Below are 25,840 nucleotides of genomic sequence, written 5' to 3'. Positions count from 1 at the left end.
AATATTTTTCATTCTCCATGATTGTAATGATTGAAGATAAGAACCATTTTGACTTGAAATGGCACTCATACCATCAGTTATCATACCCAGTAACAATGTTCATTCTGGACAGCGATGTGTTACTCTCTTCTGAATGTTACAGCTGGCTTGTTGCTCATTCATGCATGTACACGTCATGTATACCTGCCTTTCTGTATGTGTTGACCTCTTTCCAGAAACCTGAAATTACAAAAACAAAGATCCATAAATTTCCAGATTTCACGACACAGATGCAAAGTTTCTGTATTCTGTGTGTTCTATGCTTATATGCCTGTGTTTCCTCACTATATCCTAGAATCTTGGAGCTCCAGCAGAACGGTGACATGGACATACTGAAACTCAAGTGGTGGCCCAAGGACAGCCCCTGTGACCTCTACAGCTCAGTCCAGACACGACAGCGTGGCAATGCCTTGGACATCCACAGCTTTGCTGGCGTGTTCTGTGTCCTGGCAGCCGGTGTGGTTCTCTCCTGCCTCATTGCCATGGTGGAAAGCTGGTGGTCACGAAGGAAGGGATCCAGGGTCCCCTCCAAGGAGGTAGGGGGATGGATGGGTGACTGAAAGGAGAAATCATGGTACAGATAGAAGTATAGGTTCTACAATGCATCCCAGCTCATCTCTTATGTCGTGAGAGGGAAAAGAAGCAGTGTAATAGGTACAAAAAAGGGCAAAGAGGGATCAAGTGACAGAAAAGTAAAGAAAGAGTGGAGAAGTGGTGATGGGATGGATGATGCATTTCGTTTCAGGCCTAGATGAGGCATGGAGGGGAGGATGTAATACAAAGTCTAAACTTTGTGGCCAGCGGCACAAAAAAACAGCAGTTCCTCAAAGTCAGTTTGGATGAGGAATTGAAATATGAGCAGCACCTTGACACTGACAGCATCTGGATCCTTTGAAAAACCCCCTTGGTCACAGTGTCACTTCCCCTGAACTTAATTTGCACACAGACGGCATCATCAGTACTATCCTGATGGCACAGGCTGGAACTTTTATTTGTTGCTAGGCTTTTGCACATTCTGTCAAAAAGAAACTTGGAGGTGTTATATTAGCTCTCCAGTGTTATGGCATAACTGGCATTGAGCTTTTGTATAGTCTACGTAAACTTGTGTACGTAAAGCTGCGCAGTCTTGTGTGTATGTAGGAAGAGAAAGAAAGGTTAAACTCAGAGAGCATTGTATTCATTTCCCCTTCTCACCCATAATCATGATCTTAATGGGACTGTCAGCTTATAGAGCCTCCTGTCATGTTATTACTTATAACTGTTTGCCTAATTAAAGTTTTGCCTAATTATCAAAATGATTAACCAAAGAGACATGCTCAGCCAAAATCAAATTGAATGTGAGTGTAAACTGAATTAAGCAGCAAATTTAACTTAACTTAATTGAAGAGAGTGTTTATTTTTCGCTCGTGTTATTCCTTCTTAGTCCTCATTAGTTTATCTAAAGTACTGCCAAGAACCGATGCCAAATAAGATGTCTAACATTACGTATGATGTAATCTTAGAAGGCCTGGGTGATAGATCCACATTTTTTTTTGTTCAGGCTCTGTGCTTCAGCACATTCAAATTTAAATGTAATAATAGGTATTACATTAAAGTGCCATGTTTCAGCTTCAGTTTGAGTAGGTCTGAGTAGGTTTTCATCAGTATAGAAAGAACTTTAAAGGAGATATAGCCTTTTTAACAGATAGTGCCCAAAGCTTAGGGGTTCAAAAGTAACTGGATAAATACACACAGATAAGCCAACTCAAATCATTGTATTTAATATATTGTGGTCAATGAAGTCTTTGACCAACAGACATGAGCAGACGCAGTGTATCTTCCCTGTTGATTCTCTCTTGCTTATTGTGGGGATCCTCAGCAAGTGGAATGAAGTTTAATCTGATTGAGATCGGGTGACTGACACGGCTAGTCAAGGAGATCGCACCTACTTCTCACTTGGTAGCTCTTTTCTTGGCTGTGGCTGTATGTTTAGAATCTTCCAATGAGTCTTGATGCATTTGTCTGAATCTGAGCTCACAGAAAGCTCCTGTTGCTTCCTTCAGCAGTGAAATCATCAAAAGATGTCAGTGCGCCAGTTCCATTGGCAGTCGTACATGCCCAAGACATAACAGAACAGATGGGGTGGTATGCTTTGGGTCATGAGCTGTTTCTTTTTTATCTCCACCCTTTCCACTTTCCATAATTTTGATAGAGGTTGATTTTTGTTTAATCAGTTCATAGAACTTTGTTTGAGAACTCTACTTTTACCAGGAATCTTGCAGTCATGAAGTCTTTTCTTCATCATTTGCAAGAAAACATATACACCTATATCCTGGAGGGCATTTTTGATGTGCAGTCATAATAAAGGGATTTTTCTTCACCATGCAATTTTATTCCTCATACTGGCAGACAACTCCACCTCAATCTAAATGGAAACTCTCAACTCTCAGTCAACTCTGAGCCACATGCGAGCTCCTTTGTGCATGAACTAACACTGAAATGACACACAGCTGCCCAAGAAAAATTAGGCAGACAAGCGTCTAATTACTTCTAAACCCTTGCAGTTTGGGCACTATGTGTTAAAAGTGCTTTATCTCTCACACAGTTCTTTCAATTTCGACATAAGCCTACACCAATTAAAGCTGAGCGTTGGCACTTTAATGTATTATCCATTATTTTATTTAAAAATGTAATGTGCTGAGGCCAGAGCATGAGAGCAACAAATGTGTAATGGTCCAAATACTTATACAGTCTAGACTGTAAATATTCAGTACTCACAAAATCCCTACATCTCTTTACACCCTGACAACACACATTCACAGTCTAGAACTGTCTAGAACTCGTTTGGATAATTCAGGGGCATTAATCTATATCCACCTGTTTAAAACTAGTGAGTGTTTGCTCTGTTCACCCTATAATATATTCAGTAACCTGCTAATGTTGGTGTCCTGCAAAATCTTTTTTTTTTTTTTTAATGTTTTATTAATCCTGTTTCTAAAGTGCTGGATAATTGAAAAACAAGCAAGTTCTCAGTATCAACAGGTTAATCAACCACTTATATTTCCAAAAAGTTCATGTTTTGGAGAAAAGAGGACACTGGCAACATTATAAGCAGAATACAAAAACAGCTTACAGGCCTGTTGGATTGCTGCAGTGTGCCTTGACCAAGGCAGAGTCAGAAACTGACTCACAGTATTAAACATGGATATTTATACCATCGTTCACTCCAAAACAGTGGCACCACTCCACCTCGTAAATTAGCAGCAGCGTACTGTGAAATATCCTATGTGCCGTTGATCACCTCAGCAGGGATATCATTCGAGGCAATCACAGTGACTCTGGTTACTTCTTTTCTTCCTAGAAACCCTGCCGTGTGTTATGATGTGGTAGCTTTTTTTTTTTTTGCTCCACCATAGATAAGAAAGGTAACCTCATCAAAGAAAAACCCAAATGACAGCATATTTAGTTGCCCCTCTATTAATTCACTGTAATTACACCAGAACATAACAGAGTGATAGCTATCATTGCAACCTGTTTATTTCAGTAGCTTTGTATTCACAGTGGGATTTGACAAGGGTTTGAACCGGCTTCCAATTAAATTTCCAACCCCAACCCACCTCGTCACGTCCTGTGCCTACTGCTATGTTTACCAAAACGCAGAGGGAGAAAGTGTTCAAGTAAATAACTTAAATCAAAACTGTGAAATTGCAGCAAAGTGTGGCAAATTTGGTATGCAAAACATGTCACTGATGAACTGAAAGAAATGTAATTAAGTGTGAAATAATATTTTCACTTTTGGTTTAGAGTTAATTATTTATGTGTTGGTAACAAATTAGGCTGAGGCACAAAAAAAGCACAGATTAATTTTAGCAGAAAATGTTTTTGCTGTCAGGTAAATTACTTCAGCTTCAATGCTTTTCAAATTCCTTTTCCCTTTTGAGGAACCTATTTGATAAAGACAGGTTAAGGTTAACTTGTGGATAATGACTTTAGAGAATTAATGTGTAATGGTTTCCTAACCGATCATTCAGCTTCCAGTCCTTAGCAATCAACTTATATGATCAGAAAGGAGGTGTCTTGAAAGGTCTCTCATTATGTATTACAGATATTGTTGCCTGGTTACCAAAATGGGCTTTAAAGGGGGGGATAAAAATGACCATTACACCAATTAGGGCTGTCTAAGTGAACATCTCTGCATGACTACCAGAAACAAGTAATAGAAGCCTGTCCCATCTCCTTAATCTTTGGTGTCATGCTAATTTAAAGTTCCACCAAGAATAGATTAGAAAAGATGACAAAAAGAAAGGAATGGAAACTGTGGCTATACCCAGGATGATTTAGTGTCAGACTGGTTTACTTTTTATGATAATAGGCCGATAACACCAATCCTCTGGAAAGTAATTTAGAGGAAAGTTTCAACATGAAAACCCTGTGAATCATTGGCTTGGAGAAAAATGCTTAGTTTCATTCATTATCAGTCATTTAAGTTTTGTCAGTTAATGGTGTGACTTGAGTGGTTATATCCTTTGACCCGAAAGACGGAAATATGCAACAAACAAATCTGAAATTGGTGTGTTATTGCAGACAAATGGGTTTTTTTGTGACTTGAATTATGTGCCTCATCAGCTGTGATCACTGTAGTGTGCTCGGGCATGTTTGATAAACTACTGGTACGTTTCATACAGCTTTGTTTAGTACAGTCCAACACACCACCTGCAACTGCTTGCTACTGATCAACAGTGGAAAGTGATTAGTTGTATTTATCACGTCCTTCGGTCTGTTTGTTCATTGATCTATTTAATTGTTAAATTTTACTCCTCTTTAGAAACTGAATCACTTTAAGGCGAGACTTGCTGACACACTGAGGTTTTGTGCACTTCTGTGAATACGCAAGCAGGAGCTATAAAGTCACACCTAGACTCCTCCCATCTCAGTCAATTTACCATGTGCAAGTTCCCCATGCATCCAGCATTATGTGCCATTAAACTGACCACAAGCTGCAGAGAGAATAGAGTAGCATATTCAACAGCAGGTTGACTGCAGTCTGCTTAAGCTTAATTTAGTTTCTTCCTCTTCTTTATTTCATTCTCCATCATCTAATTGTTTTGGTAAATCAAGTTAAATATATTAGATATTGACCCAGCACGCTACCGCTCATCATGTAGAGATCCTACTGCATATCCCTTAGTTGATTCAGTGTTGTCTTGTTTATTATCAGGCAAGATTTTTTTTTCCAGTGCATGCACAGACATTCAAACCACATACCCCCTACCTCCAATCCCCTGCTCAGTTACCAGCTTTAATCTGTCATTCAGACCAGTAGTCTTATCCACCACTGAGCAACCACAAAGAAGGCAAACCTTTAGTTGAATCCAAAGTCATGTTAAGCACAGTGTGATTCAACTGCAACATACCCGCCCCCCCGCTATCTTCATTAGCTGCTAAGAGCAGCCAGTGGAATCAGCCCCTGACTGAGCGCAGAAGTGGAGTTGCAACAGTGAAAAGGAGGGACAGCAGGGATTTAAATGGTAATAGTCTTTGATTCTCTTTGTAGATCTTGATCTAGGTTTTGCATATATAGACACCAGGCAGTCACAGACATAGGAGACTGTCCTTCTATTAAAAAAAAGAAAAAAGACCCCATAGTTCATCTGTGCAAGCAGCTTATTACAGCCCATAGTTATGTTTGCGAAGGAGGAAGTTAGATGACATGTAGGTGTTTCCCATTTTATACTGATAGTCAGCATTGCTTCTTTTATCCATAAACGTTCTACAACTTACTCATGTTTATCATTGTAATGACAGCAAAAGTCCTTTAATCTTGAGGAAGTACTTACTTTAAGGTTAACCACGATCCTTTTTTAAACCTAGCCAAGTAGTTTTTGTGCCTAAACTTAACCAAACAGTGACTGTTCCACCACTTTAAACCCATGTTCATTATTGTTACCATGACGGCAAATGTCAGGGCACTCTATGGATTGTATCCAAGGGTAGTGACAAGCAATCAGTATGGTTGTTGTGGGGCTTGTTGGACACTATTATAGATGGAAATCACACATGGATGCTCTTCATATAATACAATTCCATTTAGCAATCTCACATTTAGTATTTAAACACACTTTTCCTATGACACAGATGAAATATAGAAAAAGTCCAGTGTCTCTGTGGGGGACAACACTATAGCTATATAATTACAAAGTAATTTTGTTTTTTTTATGCTTAGAGAAGAGAGTAAGATCGACTTAAATACAAATAAATAACAAAGCACTTGGATTGCAGGGGAAGCAAAGTAAGGGGATATCCAAGTTCAGTAAAAACTAATAGTTTATTATTAGAAGAGCCCTTTCAGTGTGTCCATGGTGAAAATGAAATTGGCTCAGTCAGCCATGATTGTTTTGATGGTTGACCTCTGACATTTATCCTTCTCCCAATCAAAGCATTGACCCATTGCTTGCTGTTGGTTTAGCTCAAGGTTCCCTCAGAGTAACCACTCAACCAAAAAGGGTCAGTGTCCTTCAAACAAAGTGCTTGTCGGATCATCGAACAGCATCTGAAACCTCCCGCATCCACACCTTTCCGACATCAGGATTGGTGTGCCTGCATCAGCCAAGTTTTGTAACTTCCTGAATCCAACAATTCAGCAAGCATGCCCCCCCGCCTTCACTCAGCGATTGGCTAGGTGTGTGGATTTGAACTTCTCACTATTTTCATCTTCATACAAGAACTGTCATCACTTTTCATGTGTACAACAACAGCAACATGAATGCCTTTCAGGAGATACTGCCCCACAGTGTGCATTGTTATCACTATTTGAACAATTATTTTGTCACTCCTATCTCTATGACTGCAAGTTTTTCACCTCGCCTTTGAGTGTGATAAACATTTCAGATGTTGTCAGACATGTTGAATGAACTGGTGTGTTTCCAGCAAACTGAGAGACCACTTGTCTGTAAATGCCACTGCAACTTAAAAAAAATAGAATTCACCTCATCAGTCAAAGTTTTTAGTTTGGCTGAGGCATTATTTCATATTTACCCTTAAAAGAAATCAGGTTGTAATATATAAAAAAATTGTGCAAATGCCATACTCTGAACTGAAATCACCATCTGCGCAGAATGTTTTCAAATGGGCAATCAGCTGCAAAGGTGGCTGCTGAGAACAGAACAGGAGAGAGTCAAGATGGAACCACTGCAGCATGTCCTGACTCAGTGGAGGAAGGAAGACAGATCTAAGTCAACTTCAAAGCAGCTAATTAGATAAATTGCGTATGTTGCATTTTATCAACTGGGGAAAACTCTGCCTCTGCACGCAATTTGGCCTTAGTCATGGCCCATGGAGTAAGTCTAGTGTGTTTAATGTCATCTAACTTCCTAAAGTTGAATTAATAAAGTGAAGCAAACCATAAAGCTTGTAATTAACTCCACCAGATGCCTTGCTCTCTGTCAGTTTAAATGAAGAACGCGTTGGCATCCATCTTGCAGTCACAGTGAATGTTAACACCACTTGAGACTATCTCACTGGGCCAGGAGCATACAGCCTTCTGTGCATTTTTGCTTCACATTAAATAGGAAAGTCTGGTGACCCACTCTTTATACACTGGTCTAGAATACTTGGCTTAGTAAGATACACTGGTACCAGGAGTATGAATCAGGAGTGCAGACTTGGCATAAAGAGTCTGCTTCCAATGCCCTACTCCCACGCAGTGAATGTAGTACTGAATGTAATATCTGAGATAAAACAACAGGGTGTTCATCAATATCACAAGATTTTTGTTTATTTTTGTTGCATTGAACATTTTAAATGAACTTGCATAGCACTGGAATTGAATTTACTTTTGTCAATGGGATTATCAGCTGTGTGCTGTCACAGATGTTTGACTGGTGGATTATGTACGAAATTACAGCACTAATCATTTCTAAACATTCCTGATTAGAAAATCAAAAGACATTTCCTCGTTTGTCCTCCGTGGAGATGACAAACAACTTCCCCAATATGGCCCCTCTTACAGTAACTCACACCCACCAATGAGCTTGCCTTCTCGCATGCATGCATACACCATCATCATTTCGCTCGCCTCCTCCATCATGCCAGGCTTGTGTCAGTATAACGAATGCTCGGACTTTGTGTCAGATATGCCATATCATGAGACCCATTAATGCAAGATATACATTTGTTCACTTTGTTGTAAACATGCTTCATAAGCACCAGTGGTTTGTTCCTTGTTTCACCAGCAGCCATCAAGAACTAGGTTATCTTACCCGCAATGACACATACACAACTTAAGATGGATGTGATTCACTTAAAATTAGTAAATACTGACATAAATCATGACTGTGTTCATCCATCAATCTGTATGGCCAAAACATCACCCCCACTGGCCACATACATGCACTCACACATGCTTTCTGAATATATGAAAGCCCACAACCCACCGCTCAAACTCTAATTCAACTAAGCTGTTTGTTTCTGTTTCTTATACATACTAAAACATGCCTAATCACATACTGTACATACTGTGTTTACATGCCGTTACATTCATACCTTATGCTGTAATGCTGTGTTAACTGCTTTTGACTGTGGGCTATCTGTCAGTGTTTGTGTTTGTGCTATGGTTCTGTGTTGTGTGTGGCGGAATGGCTGACATTATTATCTATGAGCCTGCTTATCGATGTAAACAGTTTGCTCATGAGTCTTTCTACTGGGCTTAAACAATCACAAACACAAATACACACACTTTTACAGAGCCCACTAATGAGTCATGATAAGAAATGTATCATGACCCAGCGCATTTTACAAGGCTATGTACACAAAATAAAAGGGAATTGTGGAACTGTCTCCCTGCAAGTCGTCACTGCTATATTGGGAGTTTTGATAGTACACATTTTAGTCAAAAGAATTATGACTACGGTGCAATACAGCGTGTTCCATTTTTCCATTTGGTAACACATTAGAATACATTTCCCTATATTATTGGAAATTAATCATCCTCTGAATTGCTACTGTTTTACTGTGTTCAAAAGCATTTGAACTCACTTTGGGTTGGGCACGTGATGTCTGGATATGTTTGTAATGATAGCACTGTATAGCTGATGGAAAAATGGATCAAGGTGCCCTTAACACTGTTTTGGAGGCTAGTCTAAATTTTAACATCTTGATTCTCTTAACAAGCTATATCCCGATTGCCTGACAGAGTGTCTGAAGCTCATTTCATTCATACCAGGGCAGCTGTATTGCTTTAGCCTTTTTTGGCCTATATATATATATATGTTCTCCCAGAGGTTTGTATGGAAGAGTTCTGTCATTGGAATCAACAGCATCTCCATAAATTCAAAACTGAGAGTAACTCCGTTGCTGCAAATGGTCAATATAGAAATAATTGTCATTGTCAGAACTCTTCCATAATGGTTACATCTGTGGTTTTGACCGTGTCTGATATTTCATATAATCCATGTAGATTTAGCATGAGAAGAACAGGCATTTCCTCGTGTATCAGCTTCTTTGATACACCTAAAAAAGCTGACCTCCTAATTTAGATTTTTTTTATGGTTTGGATGGGAATTGCCGGTCTCCTCATTCTAACTCTATATAATGATCTGTGTCACTGTGGCTCAAAGCTGTCATATTTTGTTTCATGTTTTGTTTTTGTAGATAAGTACACTGTGTTGAGGGGTGTAGCGGGCGAGGGGGAGAGAGGGAGAGAGCAATACAAAATGCCATTTAAACATCTCCCCTTTCCAGGTATATAACGACTGTGTGAATGTCTCTCTGAGGACACAACACAGAACGACCTGCTTAACTGTGTGCGCTGACTGACTGCCATGTCTTTCTTCTCGATCACCCCCCACCCGTCTGTCTCTCCAATTGACTTCTCTCTCTCCTCCACCTTACCATCCTTCCATCTGCCTGATCTTGTCTGTCACTCATCCCTTCTCTGTCTCTGCCCGTCTGCTGTTTGTCTGCTTGTGTGTCTGTTTGGCTTCTTTTTTTTGGCTTGTTTTAATCTTCCCACTCAACTTGCATGCACACAAACACACAAACACATTTATATGAATTACTTCACATCTCTCTTTCATCACCCTCTCTCTGTCTGTCTCTCTCCTCCTGTTCCTTTTGCTCACACACACCAACATACACATCACACACTCACACCAGACACAGGCAGATGGCCCATCTGCCAGGCAAGCTGCCGATCCTTGCCCTCACAGCACCAATGAGCACCCTCTTGCCTTGGGCGGTCAGGCCCAGAACCAGACGCCCAACACCACCAACACCACTGCCCCCACCGCCACCCATTACCAGCCCCCAGCATGCTGCGACATTCCCTGCGCCCTTATTGTGCAGCACTCCTACGAACCCACCAACCCCTCCGAGCTCACCCCCAAAATGAGAATGACCACCTTCACCACCTCACCTCCCACCCCAAGGTTATACATACAATAGAAGATAAAAAATAAGTCATTGGTTAGTAAAGCTTGAAGACAGATGTAATTTGAAATGTCATGATATGTAAATGAGAATGGAATTAGAAAAAGGATGCACATCAGGGAGCAAGGTTCAAACTCTGGTGTTCACAGTATAACCAATCTCTCTGCTGGAAGCAAATGTACCTCTTTCAGAAACGTTTATATATCTGGCAAGTTGCCAGTTGACCATGTGTGCAATGAGGCCTTTCTGCCGTTTGGGGGTGCTGTTTCTCTGTCTAGAGGCAAATTGAACATCATCTTTGACCAGTCAAAGTTACATGTTCTGTGTAATTATACATGCAGGTAAAAGCCTGCGATGAAGTATTTATTTGATGTAATATAGAGATTTTCACAGAACCTCATATTACAAATGAAGCCAAAAACCGTTTTATGGTCAAAACTTGGCTTTGATCTCCAAGATGATGCCTTTGTAATAAACCATAAATTAGAGATGTATATTTACATACATTTCAGGTATCTAGATTCATCATTTTACTTATGTCAGTGTAGATTATGATCATTTGGGTTATTCAGTGTTGACTTCTCTTCTGTAGCGTTATAGTGGGTATTATAATGGAGGAAACATTACACTTTGCTTCGCAGTAATTTAAATGCAGTCAGGTCCTAGCACTTCCCCACTAAAACCTTTCACTTTTCCTTACCTCAGTCCCTTTCAATCACTCCTCATAGTTCCCCATTAATCTCCTATCACAGACAGTGGACTGACCATTTGTGAATCACTCTTCTCTCTCACTTCCCTTCATTTCTTTTGATACCGACTCTACCCCTTCAATATTCCCTCCTTTAAACATTTAGTGTGTGTATGATAGTATCACGACAAACATTAGTGCCCCCTCGTCCTCTCCTTCCTCCCACTGTTCCCTCCTTAGATGGCAACCAGGGGGCGCCACTGTTGGTCCCCTCTGTCCATGAGCTACATACAGTAGGGCCAGAGCCCCCTCCAGATCCCCCAGACCCAAAGGACACGGTCAGTAAATCTACCCACAATAATGTGACTCCTTTGTTCACAAACCCTCTTTCCCTTTACCCAAACAATATGATCATGATGACTAAAACACCAAAATGAGACACCTCAAAGTTGATGTAACACCCACACTACCCACCACCTACCTCTGAGACCCTTCAGAAGTCCTTAACTTACCCTACCTCCCATAAAAGCAGAGAAGTACATTGCAACCTTTGTGGACTGCAAAAATGTAAAAGTCTTGGAAACTCTCAGCAGCACCTTCCAACACTGCTCACCTGAGCCCTCACTCTATATCCTCACCTCATTCATTGCAAACTAACTTCACCTGCACTACTGTCCACCCTCCCCTATCCAGTAAAAGCATGAAATACCTTTCACTGAGTGTTACCATCTTTTAGGCCACGTGGATAAGTTATTTATATGTGAATATAGTCACATAATGTATGCTTTTTAATTTTTGTAAGTTTCATTTACCTTATACAATAAGTTAAGTTAAAGCTTAAGTTAATCTATGTGCTTTGTCTATAGGTGTACTTGTTAAGATTGTTAAGACTGTTAAAAACATTGTTTGATTGAAGTTAAAGCATCTATTTTGCATATAAGCCATAATAGCAGCAGTGATGAATTGTATGTGGCCCGGAAAATATTCACTTGAAAACGAGATGTCAATCTCAATGTGAATTTTTTGGCATGATGGCCAGAATACAGATGACAAGAAGCAGGGAAAAATACACAAGTAAGGTATTGTTGAGCATTTGGGCTGCCTTCCATTATATAAGTTGTATTTATAGTGTAATTTTAGATAATAAATGGTAACGCTTGCTAGACCTAGCACCCTGGAATGGCAGAGCACACAGCATGACGGCGGTGTGTTTTCTGTGTGTATTCCAGATTATCTGCACTCCCTTTAAGACCTTGTAGAAGTGTGTGTTATGTTTCTCTCTTTTCAATATCCTCACCACAGCTCAGAGTGTGCTTCTCTATCCCTCCCTTCATCTTTCCCCTCCTCTCTTTTCGCTCCCCCTGCTTCCTGTCACATCCCTGCTTCACTTCCATGAATCATTAATTGATTACTTTTATTTTGTGTCACCCTTACTCTTGGTTTCACACTTAACTACTGCACTTACCTCAACTTGAATCTCTTTTGGGCCAATACTTTTGTTTGGCCATATGCATGCTGTCTTTCCCTCATTATATTATCTTCTGCGTTGTCCAACAACCTTCTCCTGCTTTCCCTGTTATTCTTACTATCCATTTATACTGGTCGGATGGATGACATCCCTATTGCTTGAATACAAATACACCCCATCCTTCTCCACTTCCTCTTTTTCAAAAAAATATATCCCCTCTACACTTGCTCTGTTTCCGTTACTGTTCTCTCCATTTCCTTACTCCTCTATTTGCACTACCCTCACTCCTTTTCCTTTACCTCCTTTCTCTCCTTTCCTTCCTTTATCCAACTTTCCTGAATTAATTCCTTTCATCTTCGTTCTCACCATCTTGCTCCTCCAACATTCACATCCCTCATTCTGTCCTACTATTCCCTTTTTTACTCCATTCTCTTTCCCTCATCCTCCTCTCTCACCCTTAAACACTGATCCTGGATCTTTCTCTTATGCCATCCTTTCTCACCCTTCCTTTCCTAAATCTTCCTCCCTGCCTCATATTAATTCCAATTTTCCTTCCTTCCCATTAACCTCTCTTCCCTTCTATCATTTACCATCACTGCTTCTCCTTCCTGCTCCTTTCCTGCCCCTCCCTACCTGCAGGACGATAAGGAGATCGACCTGGAGCACCTACACCGCCGGGTTAACAGCTTGTGCACCGAGGATGAGAGCCCCCACAAGCAGTTCTCCACCTCTTCCGTCGATTTAACACCCCTTGACATGGATGCACTGCCTGCTGCACGCCAGGCACTTGAGCAGATCAGTGATTTCCGCAACACCCACATCACCACCACCACCTTCATCCCTGAGCAGATCCAGACCCTCAGCCGCAGCCTCTCTGCCAAAGCCGCCGCAGGATTTTCCGCTGGTTTCGGTAGCGGTGGCGGTGGCGGGGGTGGTCTCCAGGACCACCGGACTGGCGGGGTGGGCCCTTTCAGGCAGAGGGCCCCCAACGGTGGCTTCTTCCGCAGCCCCATTAAAACAATGTCCTCTATCCCCTACCAGCCCACAGGTCCAGGACCCAACTTTGGATATGGCAATGATCCAGACAGGGGCACCTCCATATGAGGAGTTGCTAAGGATACAGTTCTGAAGGAAGAGGAGGAGAAGGAGTAGAAGGCGGAGGCGAGGTGGTTAGAGTCAGTCATGGGGTGGTAGAACAAATACATTATGGCTAAGCTAAAAAGTCAGAAGATAGAGATCTGTGTACATAGGATTCTCTCTGTTTAATATTTGGAGAAGACGAAGGAGGTGGAGGGGCATTCCTTATCCTCCTGCAAACCATGTTGGTGAGGTGCCAGAGGTGAAGTTGGGGCGGTGGGGGCTTGAATCTTTGCTTTATTGTTGTTGTTCTTGTGATTGTTTGGGGGATTATTTTGGGGGATATGTGTGAAAGGGGATCTTTTTTATTGTTTCTGTTTTATGACATGAGGACTGCCTCATGTAATGGAGATTTGCTGAAATGACCTGACTCCTATTACTGTCTGAACCCCACTTCGGAGGGTTTAGTTTATATGACTCCAACCACAGGAAATATTTCTATATTCTTGTGAGCTCCAGGGCTGCCATTGGTGGACGACTGGTGGTCTCTTTAGCCAAGAAGCAACAACAACTAATAAGCAATTATCGGGCAGTTATTTTATGAAGGTATATATAACCCATAGTTTTGTCTGTAGCCCTGGGAATGCATACAGCAGCCCCTTGTAGTTTTGAAAAGGCCCCATCTCAGTGAATATTGGAAGATTCCACTTCTCCAGGTTTACTCTGCCTTTTCACTATGTGGGAGTCCATACTCAGTTTTCTCCTCTTCTCTGGTGTTGTTTCACCAATACCTGGGGTTCTAAATGTGTAATCATCTCCAAGATGGTGTCCACACAGTGGCCTGACTAGACCTAAGACTTTACAGCTGAACACACGCAATCACCGTGATGGTGCATCGGTCTGAAAACTGTTGAAATGCCATGACAGTGCAACAGTATGACACTGTAGAATCACCAGTTTGGTGCATCGATCTTAAACTATTTCTGCCATTTTGGTGCATCAGCCTGAAACTGTTTTCACCATTTTGATGCACATTAAAGACTTTTTGTCAATCCCACTGCACTGTACCAGTGCCCACAGACCTGTAAGTGATTGTATGTAGATCTGACCTTTTCTTTTCTCACCTGTATTGTGCTATCTGCTTTTCAAGTGAAGGTGAGATCCTCTAATCAGACTCTGAGAGGGATATCAAAAAGGGATGATACAAAAAAACAACTTAAAGAGAAAAAACATAAAAGACAAGCCGAAAGACTTCAAAAAGCTTATGCTTATTATATGTCTTTTATTGAATTTTGTTTTTGAAAAAAAAAAAAGATTTTAATGCGTGGAATGTGTTTTGGTCAGGAAGTACAAAAAATAACATTGTTCTGAGCTGTCTACTTGTTTTTTTTCCTTCAGCAATCTTTGAAAAACTGCTAAATGAGTGCTGTAGTCTCTGGTTTTGCATCATTGTCATTGAATTTTGTTTTGTTTTGTTTCTTGTTTTGCTTAATTTTAGTGCTGCCATGGCCTTGGTGTTTAAAAGATAAAAGCTCATTCTGTAAGGTCATGTCATGTTCGAGTTCATTGATCACTTCTTATCAGGTTCAAGTGGTGAAATGGAGTTGATTTTGTGTTGAGGAGAAGCCATTGCAACAGCATCTTCAGTATAGGCCTTATATGTCAACTAGCTAGTCGTACCCTCCCAACTTCCAATTAAACCTGAAATATCACCGTGTATTGGAAACACTGAAGAGCAGCAGATCAGTGGCTGTGCTTTAGGGTCACGGGAATGTCACGAAGAGTCAACGGCCATCGGAACCCAGTGGCTGCCTCTTACGAGATGAGTCCGAAATATACTTCTATTTCATATCTGTAATGTTAAGGGTACTGTTTATATAACTTGTTTTTTTTAAAGTGCCAATTAATTAAAATGAGACCATTAAGGTGCATTTTGGGGTGGGAAGGGAAATGGTACATTAAGAGCATTAAAGGATATTTTGTGGATTCGGGGGTGGGGTGGTAAAATGGAACCAAACCTTTTTCACTAACACTGTATTAATAATTGATAATGTTAGTTGTTTAGAACAAGTTTTCAGTTTGTTATCTTTAAGAACTAAAACCGCAAAATGTTGTGCGTAGAGAACTCAGTCAAGCCACAGTGTTTTGAAGCAAGCATTCTTAGGCATTCTTTTCTTATATTAGGCTACAGTATGGCTATTGAATGACAAATAGGACACAGACATTTAAAAAGTTTTATTTAGTATAAATGAAAGAGACGTTATAAAAATGTATATTTTACATGTTGATGCTATTTTTGTTTAACAAAAAGAAAAGAGTATATCACGATGAGCTTTAGTGGAGTTTAGCAGTCACATTACTGCATTTGGTTTTCCCTTGTCCTGCCCACGGTCAACATAAACACAAAGTCTTTGCTTTTTCTCATGTCATCTTGAGTTAATTTTATTATTTGCTGGCTAAATAACAAAAAGTGGCAAGTTGATTAAAAAGAAAGCATGCACAAACTTGCTATTGCGCTATCTGTTAACATTTTTAATTTCATACATAGAACTACAGGATTTACTTGATAATTTTCAAAAATTTATGATGTACAGTATTTAATATAGGCCTATTTTGTTGTATGTGTTGCATATTATTCAAAAACTGAACAAAGTGGGGCCTCTGTTACAAGTGGCAAAGCTTTCTGTGTATAATTTGTCTAATAAACAGGTTTTCTACAGTGGGATCGTATTTGTTGTCTTTGCTAATCCTAGACAACCATGAATGAAAGGCGTTAAATTTCAATTACTTAGAAAATATTTATCAGCAAATTGTGAATAATTACTGCTATGTATTGTTATTCTTTGTGATTTAGGGGCTCAACTCTGACATGGAAACACAAAATGGCAGCAATGACACCTCGAAGTTAAGTTCTCCCTCATGTCTCTTTGAACATCAGTAAATTCTCAGAAAAAACTTCACTGGTGACAAACTCTTCATAGAGGTAGAGTTTTACACTAAAGAACCTTCCACATAACAAATAACTGTTTGCTCTTTTTAGTGAACAGAAGCACTGCAATCAAAAGAATACTTCACCAGCAGACATAACATCTTCCAAGATTGCCAAAGGTCCTTCACTCCACAGTGTCTTCATTCTTTTCCAGTAGAAGTCACTTCAGTCACATCGTACTGGTAAGTCAACCCAGGTACTGGTACCAAGTTGCTGTAACCAACAGGTTTTTGTAAGGATTCTCCCTTCACTCTGTCTTTTATTTTATTTTCGTTATTTTATCAACATTCATCACTTGATGACAAAGGATAACTGATTTGCAATGTCAGAGAAGAATCCATGATGATCAGTCTAAAAAAGTGAATGATTCCAAATCTGTAATAAGGACTAACCTATAGGCTTTGAGGGGTTTGTAAACTTGCATGTCTCAGTGTAATTTTGACCTTTTAAATTTCAAAGAGTCAATTGATCCAGAACAAGCTAAATTGATTGATAGATTGATTGATGATTCAGGGTGTCCTTTAATTATGGATGAAAAAGCATTTTCAGCTGCAAATTATTAAGCCTCATAGTTTTATGGATTTCATTGGTTTAAGTTAGGTAAATTAAAGTAAATTGTTTGAAATAGGTTTGGGTGATGTGAGATGATTTTATGTGTGGGATAGATTTTAGATTTTAAGGACAAGAGCTGTACTTTTGTGTCTTTCTCTTCAAATACCTATACATTATTATTATAAAGGCAGTAATAATAATATATGAAATACTTTGTTATCGAATCTCCTCATCCTGTATTTTTGTCATGTATGATCCCATTTGCCCATCTCCCAGTCACACGGTCTCATTTGTTTTCTACAAATACAAATCTTTAGGTCAGCCAACGGTCTGTCAAGTCTCCAGATGTTTCCCGATAAGCACTGCCGCAGATGTAATGTCCTGAGAGGAGAGAACACACTTGTTAATGGTACATCTGAAAAGGTACTGGATTCTAAAATCTCAAGACTTGGCTCATTTTCAACATCTCTGGCTGCCAAACACTGTACTGTGTCAAAGTAAAGTGGTTTCTTTGTGTTACAAATGAAGTGTGACATTTCTTTACTGAACATATCTTCTTTACCTGTTCTGTATCTCTGCATTCAGGATTCACCACCAGCTCCCTTGTTAGAACCACAGGGCTGTCCACCTTCTCCAGCCTGAAGGATGGGGTGAATCTGAATCGTTTAAGCCAGAGGATCAACCAGCTTTTGACAGAAAAAGGAGGAAGAAACAGATGAAAGTAGGTTACATTACAAACTTACAAGGTAAGACACCTGACTCCACTTTGTCCAGGTTGATGTAGTCCTCCTCCCTTTTCGATTGGATAACACATTAACATCTGGAAGGCCATGTAAGCACTTACAGGGCAGATCTAGCTTGTGCCCATGTTGACTGCTGCCGTCTGTAAGCCACATTTCACAGATCTCAGCATGTCGAGCACACAGGTGAAGAATTCTTGAGTGTCCTGTACAGAAACATAAAGAAAAGAAAGTGTGTGCTACCATGCTGTCTGTTGCAACCAAAAAGTGTACTAACTTTCTGATTGTCATCTTCAAACAATATATGAACATTCAGTGTGTGTGTATTTGAGCGTACTCATGTGCTTACCCCAGACAGACCAGCTCCTTTCCAGAAAGGGTTTTCTTGCTGGATGAGTGTCCAAATATGCTTGTCCAAGTTAGATTTAGAGTTTTTTCCTTGCCATCTTAAATTGAGGTCATGTATTAGAATGAAGTGAATGGTGGTGGACTTATATATTCACATGTTGCATTCAGGCCCATTGTGCCCTGGACCCTTGTGTTTCTGTGGCACACAGTTGGTGCACAGCTCTGAAATTACATTGTTTACAACTTCTAGCAAGTGTGACACCAAGAGAATGATTCAAACAGTATTTGAAGCATGTGGTAAAGGGCTTATGGTCTGTTATGGTTTACTCAAACCTGAAACAGAATCCAGAACAGAACAGAAGTCCTTTATCACAGCTGAACACCATCTTAAATTAAAAGTGGCCGATTATGACTTATTCTCTTAGAGTTCTGTCCTCTTCCCTGTGCTGTAACTTGGATCATTTCTGGCTGCCATCTTACTCCGTGTGAAAAAAATCAATTTCACATTAAACCATCAAATCAAACTTTTTTTTTTTTTTTTGCACAAGCAACTCGAGAGTCTGAAGCTGGGAGTTTTGTGAAACACACTGCTTGGTTTTTCTAAGCTGTCCTTGCATTGGAAGAAGGTTGGCTAATTTGTTTGAAGGATTTCATGTAGAAATTTCAAATGTAAAATACAAAACAAAATGAAAAATGCAGAGCAAGGCAAAAATGTATTTGTATAATGCATTTCATTCCAGGGGTGATTCAATGTGCTTCACATAGGCTATCAGTTCAAAGCCCTGTGTACTGCTGTTAACTGTTGGAGAGATACACTGCTGAGGACCACTGCTGTCAAGTTCAATGGAGCATTACATTGTAGTAGCTTTTTTTAACCAGAGAGAGGCAGTGTTTAGTTCCCCCAATGTCAGAGATTTCCTTGTCTCCTTGTCTCTGTTAGTTTGCTCAGTTTTTACTTAATGACAAGTTGAATCGCAGCCAGACATTGCAAAACCTGTTGCAGGTTAATGGAATAATAATAATAATAATAATTTATCAGATGTTGATGGTGCTTTGAATTCCACTGGACACATGAGTGACAACCAAACTGATGACTGTGATCTCTCCTCTGATTTATGAGAGATCACAGCCATCACCGTTGTGAAGCCATGACTTTTTGTAATTTCACCTCTATGGAAAGTGATTCTATACCTAAAGTTATTCTGCTCATCTTTTTTGTTTGATGAGTGTTCACCCTCATTTAAAATGTGTTGATAGTTTCTGGGGGGCAAGCAGGGTTTTGAGAACAAAAGTATAAACTTGTTTTATTTATTTATTTATTTATTGGTGTTGGGAGAAATACAGCTTTTACTTGAGAAGGGAAAAAAGCAAGGCAACAATGTAGAAATGCTCCATTATGTATCCTGCATTCAAAATTTTACCCAAGTAGAAGTACAAAAGTATTCAGAGCAAAATGTACTTAAGGTATCAAAAAAAGGGTTGTTTTACATGATTGGATTATTACTGAAGTAACACACGTAAGGAGCATTAACATAGCTTTTATTCGATAATGCATCGTACTTTGTAACTTCATTTTTTTACGAGCAAAATGTTGATCTTCAAAGTAAGTCGTAATTAAAGTAGTAAAATAATGACCCTGGAGTAAAATTTAGGAGAGTATATACCCATCACTTATTTTGCTGCGATATTTCCCTCTCAGGTACAGTGCTTGATTAAATGCATAGTTACTTTCCACCGCTGTCTAAAGTAAATTACACTTTGCCAAGTATTGGTTTAACAAATTATTAAACTTTGGAGACAATAAAGTATCCTCGGTGACGCTGGTTTTATACCTTAGGAGTACTTCATCAAGAACAATATTCAATACTCGATTTTGCGGATTTAGGAAAGGCTGCAGTTAGGTTTTTAAATCCCTGTCCAGCTTCCCTCACTCCAGTCTCGTGCCCGTCGCGCCTCGGTCTCCCGGGAGATGGGAATGAGAAGCGGCAGCACGCAGACTCTTCTCGCGCATTGGAATGGGAGCCCCCCTCCTTACCATCGAGGAGCCCCCCAGGCGTGACCAATGGAACATAGAGTCTCCATTGTGGCTGCGACACTTTAATAATCGCCAGCTACAATATCCAACCTGTCGGTAGCTTCAGGAGCCCGGCCCGGCCCGTTGGATGGGGGGCTTGTAGGTGGGAAGAGGGGGCGAACGCTCGGCGCCAGACCTCTAGCCCGCAAGACGTCCTCATGATGAATACATGAATAAAAAATAGAAAAGACTGATGTCGGGTTATCTCTTAAATTATGGGATTTCTTCCCACAAATTGTGTTTTCCCCGTAATTTGCAGCTCCCCGAGTTTCAGATTGTGGACCCAAACCCATATTTCTAACCATTCTTAGCGTGTATTTGATGTCAAAGTTGTGATGTTTATAGGGTCGTAGCTGACTGCCTGTAATGTTGTTTTCGGCCATTTAAAGTTGCCGACAAAAAGGCTGAGACTGGGCAAGAATAGTAACAGGTAGCCTTGCCCCCTTGATCATTGTGCCACATACATTGGGGCTACTGTATCTAACATGTAGCTCAGGCTATATCCTTCTTATCCTAAATCGACCGTGGCAATTAGGTTAAATAGCCAATTTCCACCCAGCAATTAGCCCATTGTTCATTTGCCAGGTTAGGCCTAAAGTTTGCATCTCAGTAAGCATGGCTTCTTTGATCAGTAGACTGCAGCTGGTTTCCTCAACAGCTATAATTTGTCCAAACTTTGTAATTTGTCCAAAGTTTTTAATTTTTTTGTCTATAGCTTTACAATTACTCCTTTTAACTTGTGTTCACAGCTCTTAATTAAAATATCTAATAATGAAAAATGGAAAAGTGAGCATTAGAAATAAGATCAGTTGTACTGTCACAGGTTTAAGGACACATCGTGTGTGTGTGTGTGTGTGTGTGTGTGTGTGTGTGTGTGTGTGTGTGTGTGTGTGTGTGTGTGTGTGTGTGTGTGTGTGTGTGTGTGTGTGTGTGTACTTTCTCCTCACTGCTTCCAGTTGCAACCGCGCGCCACATACAGCTCGTGTCAGTACGGAAACAGTGTTGAGCGCGAGACCCCTGCTCATGTTTCCGTTCCCTGTGAAGCCCTTTCTATCGACAGGGCGTTCCGAGAGCTGGATCAAAAGGTTTTAGACCCGCTACAAAAGAAAAATGGAAACTGGAGATGATCTTAGAATGAATGAATTGACAATGAGCGCGCGAGCCCCAGGAGCCTCAAAGATCTTTTTTTTTTTTTTTTGCTGACTTTTGGTCAAGCTTTACTAATCCCAAAATCTTTTCTTTTTGGTCAGGTTTTATTCTGTCAAGTTTGCTCATTTCTACAACTTTTTCTTAAATTGTGAGTTTAAAAAAGTGTTCATTTGGGCTTTCAGTTGTCTTACCAGAAATGAATGTAATAGGCCTATCATGATGGGCCTTAGTCTTTGTTCACTTGAACTTTGGTGTTCTGCTGGAAAATGTGTTCTGCTGGAAAATGTTGAACTAATCGGGCTTCACTGCTGCGTTTGAGACACAAATGCACAAAATTAGCCATTTTCAACCTCTGCAACATCTCTTTCCTTCTCCGTCCCTCTGACATGCCTGATATTTAAGACAGACGCTCGGACAGGTAGGAATCCTGTCCCAGCTGCGCACGTCTCTCGCTGCCCACGCTCCTTACCTAAAACTGTCGCCGCCCCGTGCACGTGCGTCCTGTGGGAGGTTCCCCTTACCTCCCTTGCGTTAAACACTCCTTAAATCGTTACGTTATCATAAACAGTCCGGCTTCGGGGGGCCATAATCACCTCTCTCGGGCTTTACCGAGGCTTCTCATTGGACGTCAACACGCGACCAGCGCGAGGAGGGGGGCTCCCAGGCGCGTGCCGCTTTTTAAACCGACGCCGCGCCTTGAGACACCAGAGAAGGAGTCCCGCACGCGACCGTTATACCCACACAGTGCGACAGCATTGTAGTGTGTGCCTCTAAGAATCTTTTTTTCTGAGATCGCTAGTCGGTTTAACTTTGCCTACCTGTTGGGTTTCTGGAAACATGGATGTCCTAAGCGTGGACGACTGGAGCAAAGACGCCCTGGAGACAGTGGCAGCCCTCGGCTCGCGGCAGCAGAGCCCCAGAGTGGTGGAGAGGGGAGGGCAGCAACAGTTCGAGGAGTCCCGCTACGAACCTGGACTGTCGCTCGTGGACAGCGGCAGTGACCCACGCGCCTGGCTGGCTTCAGTGCAGCCTTCTGGCACCTGCACGGCACACGCCACTTCACCCGACTACCTGCGGCACTCGCCTTGCCCGAGCACCGGTTCCTACCAAGGTGAGAAATGCTTCTGATAAGTTCTTCGTTGCTTGCAACATTTGGACTTTTCAAAGCAATGTCACCTGCAATAAAGCATCATATGCAACAGGCAACTGGGATGCGCAGTGGTGTTTAAGCCCTTTTGGAGGAAGTTTGCAAATAAAAAAGAAGTTCAAAGTTTATTTTGTACAATTAAAACATTATGTTACTAAACAGTCACAGAAGTATATGCATATATTATAGGTTGTTGTCAAACCAGACCCATTCAGTAAATGTTTATTTCATTTTTCAGAGAGTGGCTCCCCGGGGTCACCGGGCCATCCCAGCCCTCCCAGCTACAGAAAATCTGCCAAGAGCCCCTCCTCTTCTTCGCTCAAAGTCCGGGACCTGTGTCGTCTTAAAGGCACGGTCGCCGGGCCCGATGAGGAGGCATCTACGAGACAGAGAGCCCCGTCCAGCAAACCGATCAGCGGCATCCAGAAACAGAGGCGCGTGGCCGCCAACGCGCGCGAGAGGAGGCGGATGCACGGGCTTAACCACGCGTTTGACGAGCTGCGCAGCGTCATCCCGGCGTTTGACAACGACAAGAAACTCTCTAAATATGAAACTTTACAGATGGCGCAGATTTACATCAACGCTCTGGCTGAGCTGCTCCAAGGACCAGTCTCCTCCAACAGCAGCAATACCGACACCTCCAGAAGTAACAACAACTCGCCAAAGTGTGACATTATGATTTCTTCCGCCGTTGGTTTTGACGGAGCGACAGACAGAGCTTCCCCCTCTCCTACAACCTGCAGGACAGCTGCGGCTGTGCCCGCCTCAGGTAGCAGCTTACCTGTCCACATCGGCGGGACGCCTTTCCGCTCCTCCTTCGACGACGGTTCGTTTTCCGCCATGGTTGAAGAAGCGATGTGTTCGACCTCTGCTAAATCCTCCACCCGGCCAGGCACTTCGCTGGCACCGATCGGAGTTGGAAGAAAAGAGTCTCCCCGGAGCGACGGAGAGTTTTCCCCCCATTCCCACTTCAGTGACTCCGATGAAATAGCGATGGAGCTCCACTCAAGTGAAGAAGATGACCTTTCAGAACTCAAGCTACCCAGTCACCATCATCACTCTGTTTCTTTCTAAATAATTAAAAATTAAAACATACTTATACTTTATTAAACGTTCACTTCAGCCGACAACAAAATAGTATCAATCCGTGTCAATCATTCCTGTTTATCTGTTGCTCACCAAAATGCATTTTTTAAGAGGATAGAAATTTTAGCTTCTTCTAAAACGTTATGTTCAATTTTTAACAATAATTATATTTTATCAACTTTTTGCATAGTCGAAAGATTATTTTTTATGTGATATAGCCCTAATTCGGTTCTGCCAATAGATGTAGCCTACAGCCTATAATTTCCAGTTTCCATGGAGACGTGGCTGGAAGACCCCTCTGCCATGTCGCGCGCAGCACTGCCATGGGTATTTCCCACGTCACTCCGACCAAAAATGCTGTCTTCCACAAAATCATACCTTTATGCATAACTGTTTATATTTGATAATGTACAAAAAACTTTTTTGTAGCTATAAAATGTGTTTTGTTGTGATTCATGTTCTTGTCAGTTTGTATAATGTATTTTGTTTTGCAACTTCAAAAGTTCATGATGTGCACTTTAAAAATGTATGAGCCAGAGGCTTGAGAAATGCGATTTTTGTTTTCAAACCATAAACAATATTGTTTTGATTTGTTTGATAGTGTAGTACTGCCAATTCCATACAAATAGCCTATTTAATGTAGCCATCATTGCTGCCTTCTTTTGTATTTTCTTTTGTATCTTCAGATGAACTTGAGTGTCTTTTGCTTTCACTGGATGAGATTAATTGACATGTATTTATTGCTATGTTTCATTTGATTTGCTTTTTATAACTCCATAGTTAAATTTGCTGAAACAAGCTATCATTTTGCCATTTATTGTTATATGAATTTGATTTTGGGAATAAAAAAGCAAACGAAAATGTAATGTTTCTTTGTCTCTGTTGTTTCCAACCACATCTTTTTAGATTACTGCAGGGAACTCTTTTTTTTTTTTTTTTTTTTTCGATTGTTTTTAAAATAAATTTTAATTGTAGATTTCCATCAAAATATTTCCCTCTTAACAGCAACAGCAACAATAATAATAATAATAATAATAATGAGTGGTTATTTATGTGTGAATTTTATCAGTCAGGAATACTGAAGTTTATTAAAGTGCTGGTGATTGTGTTTAAATAGCGGGGACGTTCCGGGCATTTTAAGCTTTGCGCGCGTTATTCATACGCCATTTGGTGAGACCAAGCTGGGTTTATGGCTTCTAGCCATTATAGCTATTATTTTAATTGTTATCGTTAATAATAATAATAACACCAACAACAACAATATTAGTACTACTACTACTACTAATAATAATAATAATAATACGCAATTATTATTATTATTAGTATTAGTATTATTATTAGGCTTTGATAAATATTGTAATAAAAATATAAGATAATTCAAAGCTTCAATTATGTAATTTTTGATACTACTTTTATTGTATAGGACTACCTTTGCATATATTTTTAAAACGTTGCCTAAGTTGAGTAAATTGACAGGGTTCAGGCGATAATAAAGTTTGAATAAAACTTTATAATTTGGAAGTGGGAAAAGTTTCTGTACTTAAGACCACATAATTTCCATTTAATTAAAGAAACTTAAAGCACTTGGTCTCCTCTTACGTAATTTATCTAAACTAACACCGGCATGAAACGTGTCCAACACGCGCTCGCTCGCCATATGCCGCAGGTGCACGCGCCCCCCGGCCTACAGTCCTGTGATTGAGTGTATGAAACTGCAATGTTTGTTCGACGTAGAAAAGCGCTGCATTAAATTATAGCACAGAGTTGCAACAAACTTCTCCACACTCGACGAAAAGTTTTTTTTTTCTGAATTGTTGCCACGTCGTCCATTTGGTGAATACCAGATTTGGTGATAGGGAGTGTGCATTAATTTCAGGCTATTGTTGGCAGGCTCGTGGGCCGAGGTGTTGGATGGCCTCAATGAAGCACGCGCTGTCAGCTGGTGAGCGCTCACGGGTCCCCACCGTGTCCCCGAGGACCTGACTCGAGAGGGAACACACTTTCTCAACTGAAGAAAGAACTACACACAAACACACACACACATACACACGTCGGCACACCTCCTCCCCTCTACTTCTT

The 25,840-nt window shown here is 40.7% G+C and overlaps 2 protein-coding genes across 2 annotated transcripts in view; both read left to right on the top strand.

Annotated features, from left to right (window-relative positions):
- The window catches only part of grid2 (glutamate receptor, ionotropic, delta 2), a 438,282-nt gene extending 424,579 nt beyond the window's left edge, over nucleotides 1–13,703 (top strand). Inside the window, exons 15-16 of the mRNA XM_041042607.1 lie at nucleotides 335–575; nucleotides 13,239–13,703. Of these exons, the coding sequence (XP_040898541.1) occupies nucleotides 335–575; nucleotides 13,239–13,703 (706 nt within the window). The remainder of the gene's footprint in view (nucleotides 1–334; nucleotides 576–13,238) is intronic.
- An 8,421-nt stretch (nucleotides 13,704–22,124) lies between these two features.
- atoh1a (atonal bHLH transcription factor 1a) lies at nucleotides 22,125–24,611 on the top strand. Its single transcript, XM_041041472.1, has 2 exons — nucleotides 22,125–22,639; nucleotides 22,914–24,611. The coding sequence occupies exons 1-2, from the start codon at nucleotides 22,366–22,368 to the stop codon at nucleotides 23,747–23,749; spliced, it is 1,110 nt and encodes a 369-aa protein (XP_040897406.1). The 5' UTR covers nucleotides 22,125–22,365; the 3' UTR covers nucleotides 23,750–24,611.
- The last annotated feature ends 1,229 nt before the right edge of the window (nucleotides 24,612–25,840 follow it).

This window comes from Toxotes jaculatrix, chromosome 7 (assembly GCF_017976425.1).
Source record: "Toxotes jaculatrix isolate fToxJac2 chromosome 7, fToxJac2.pri, whole genome shotgun sequence".
In the NCBI taxonomy this organism is placed as follows: domain Eukaryota; kingdom Metazoa; phylum Chordata; class Actinopteri; family Toxotidae; genus Toxotes; species Toxotes jaculatrix.
This window is presented reverse-complemented; position numbering and strand designations above follow the sequence as displayed.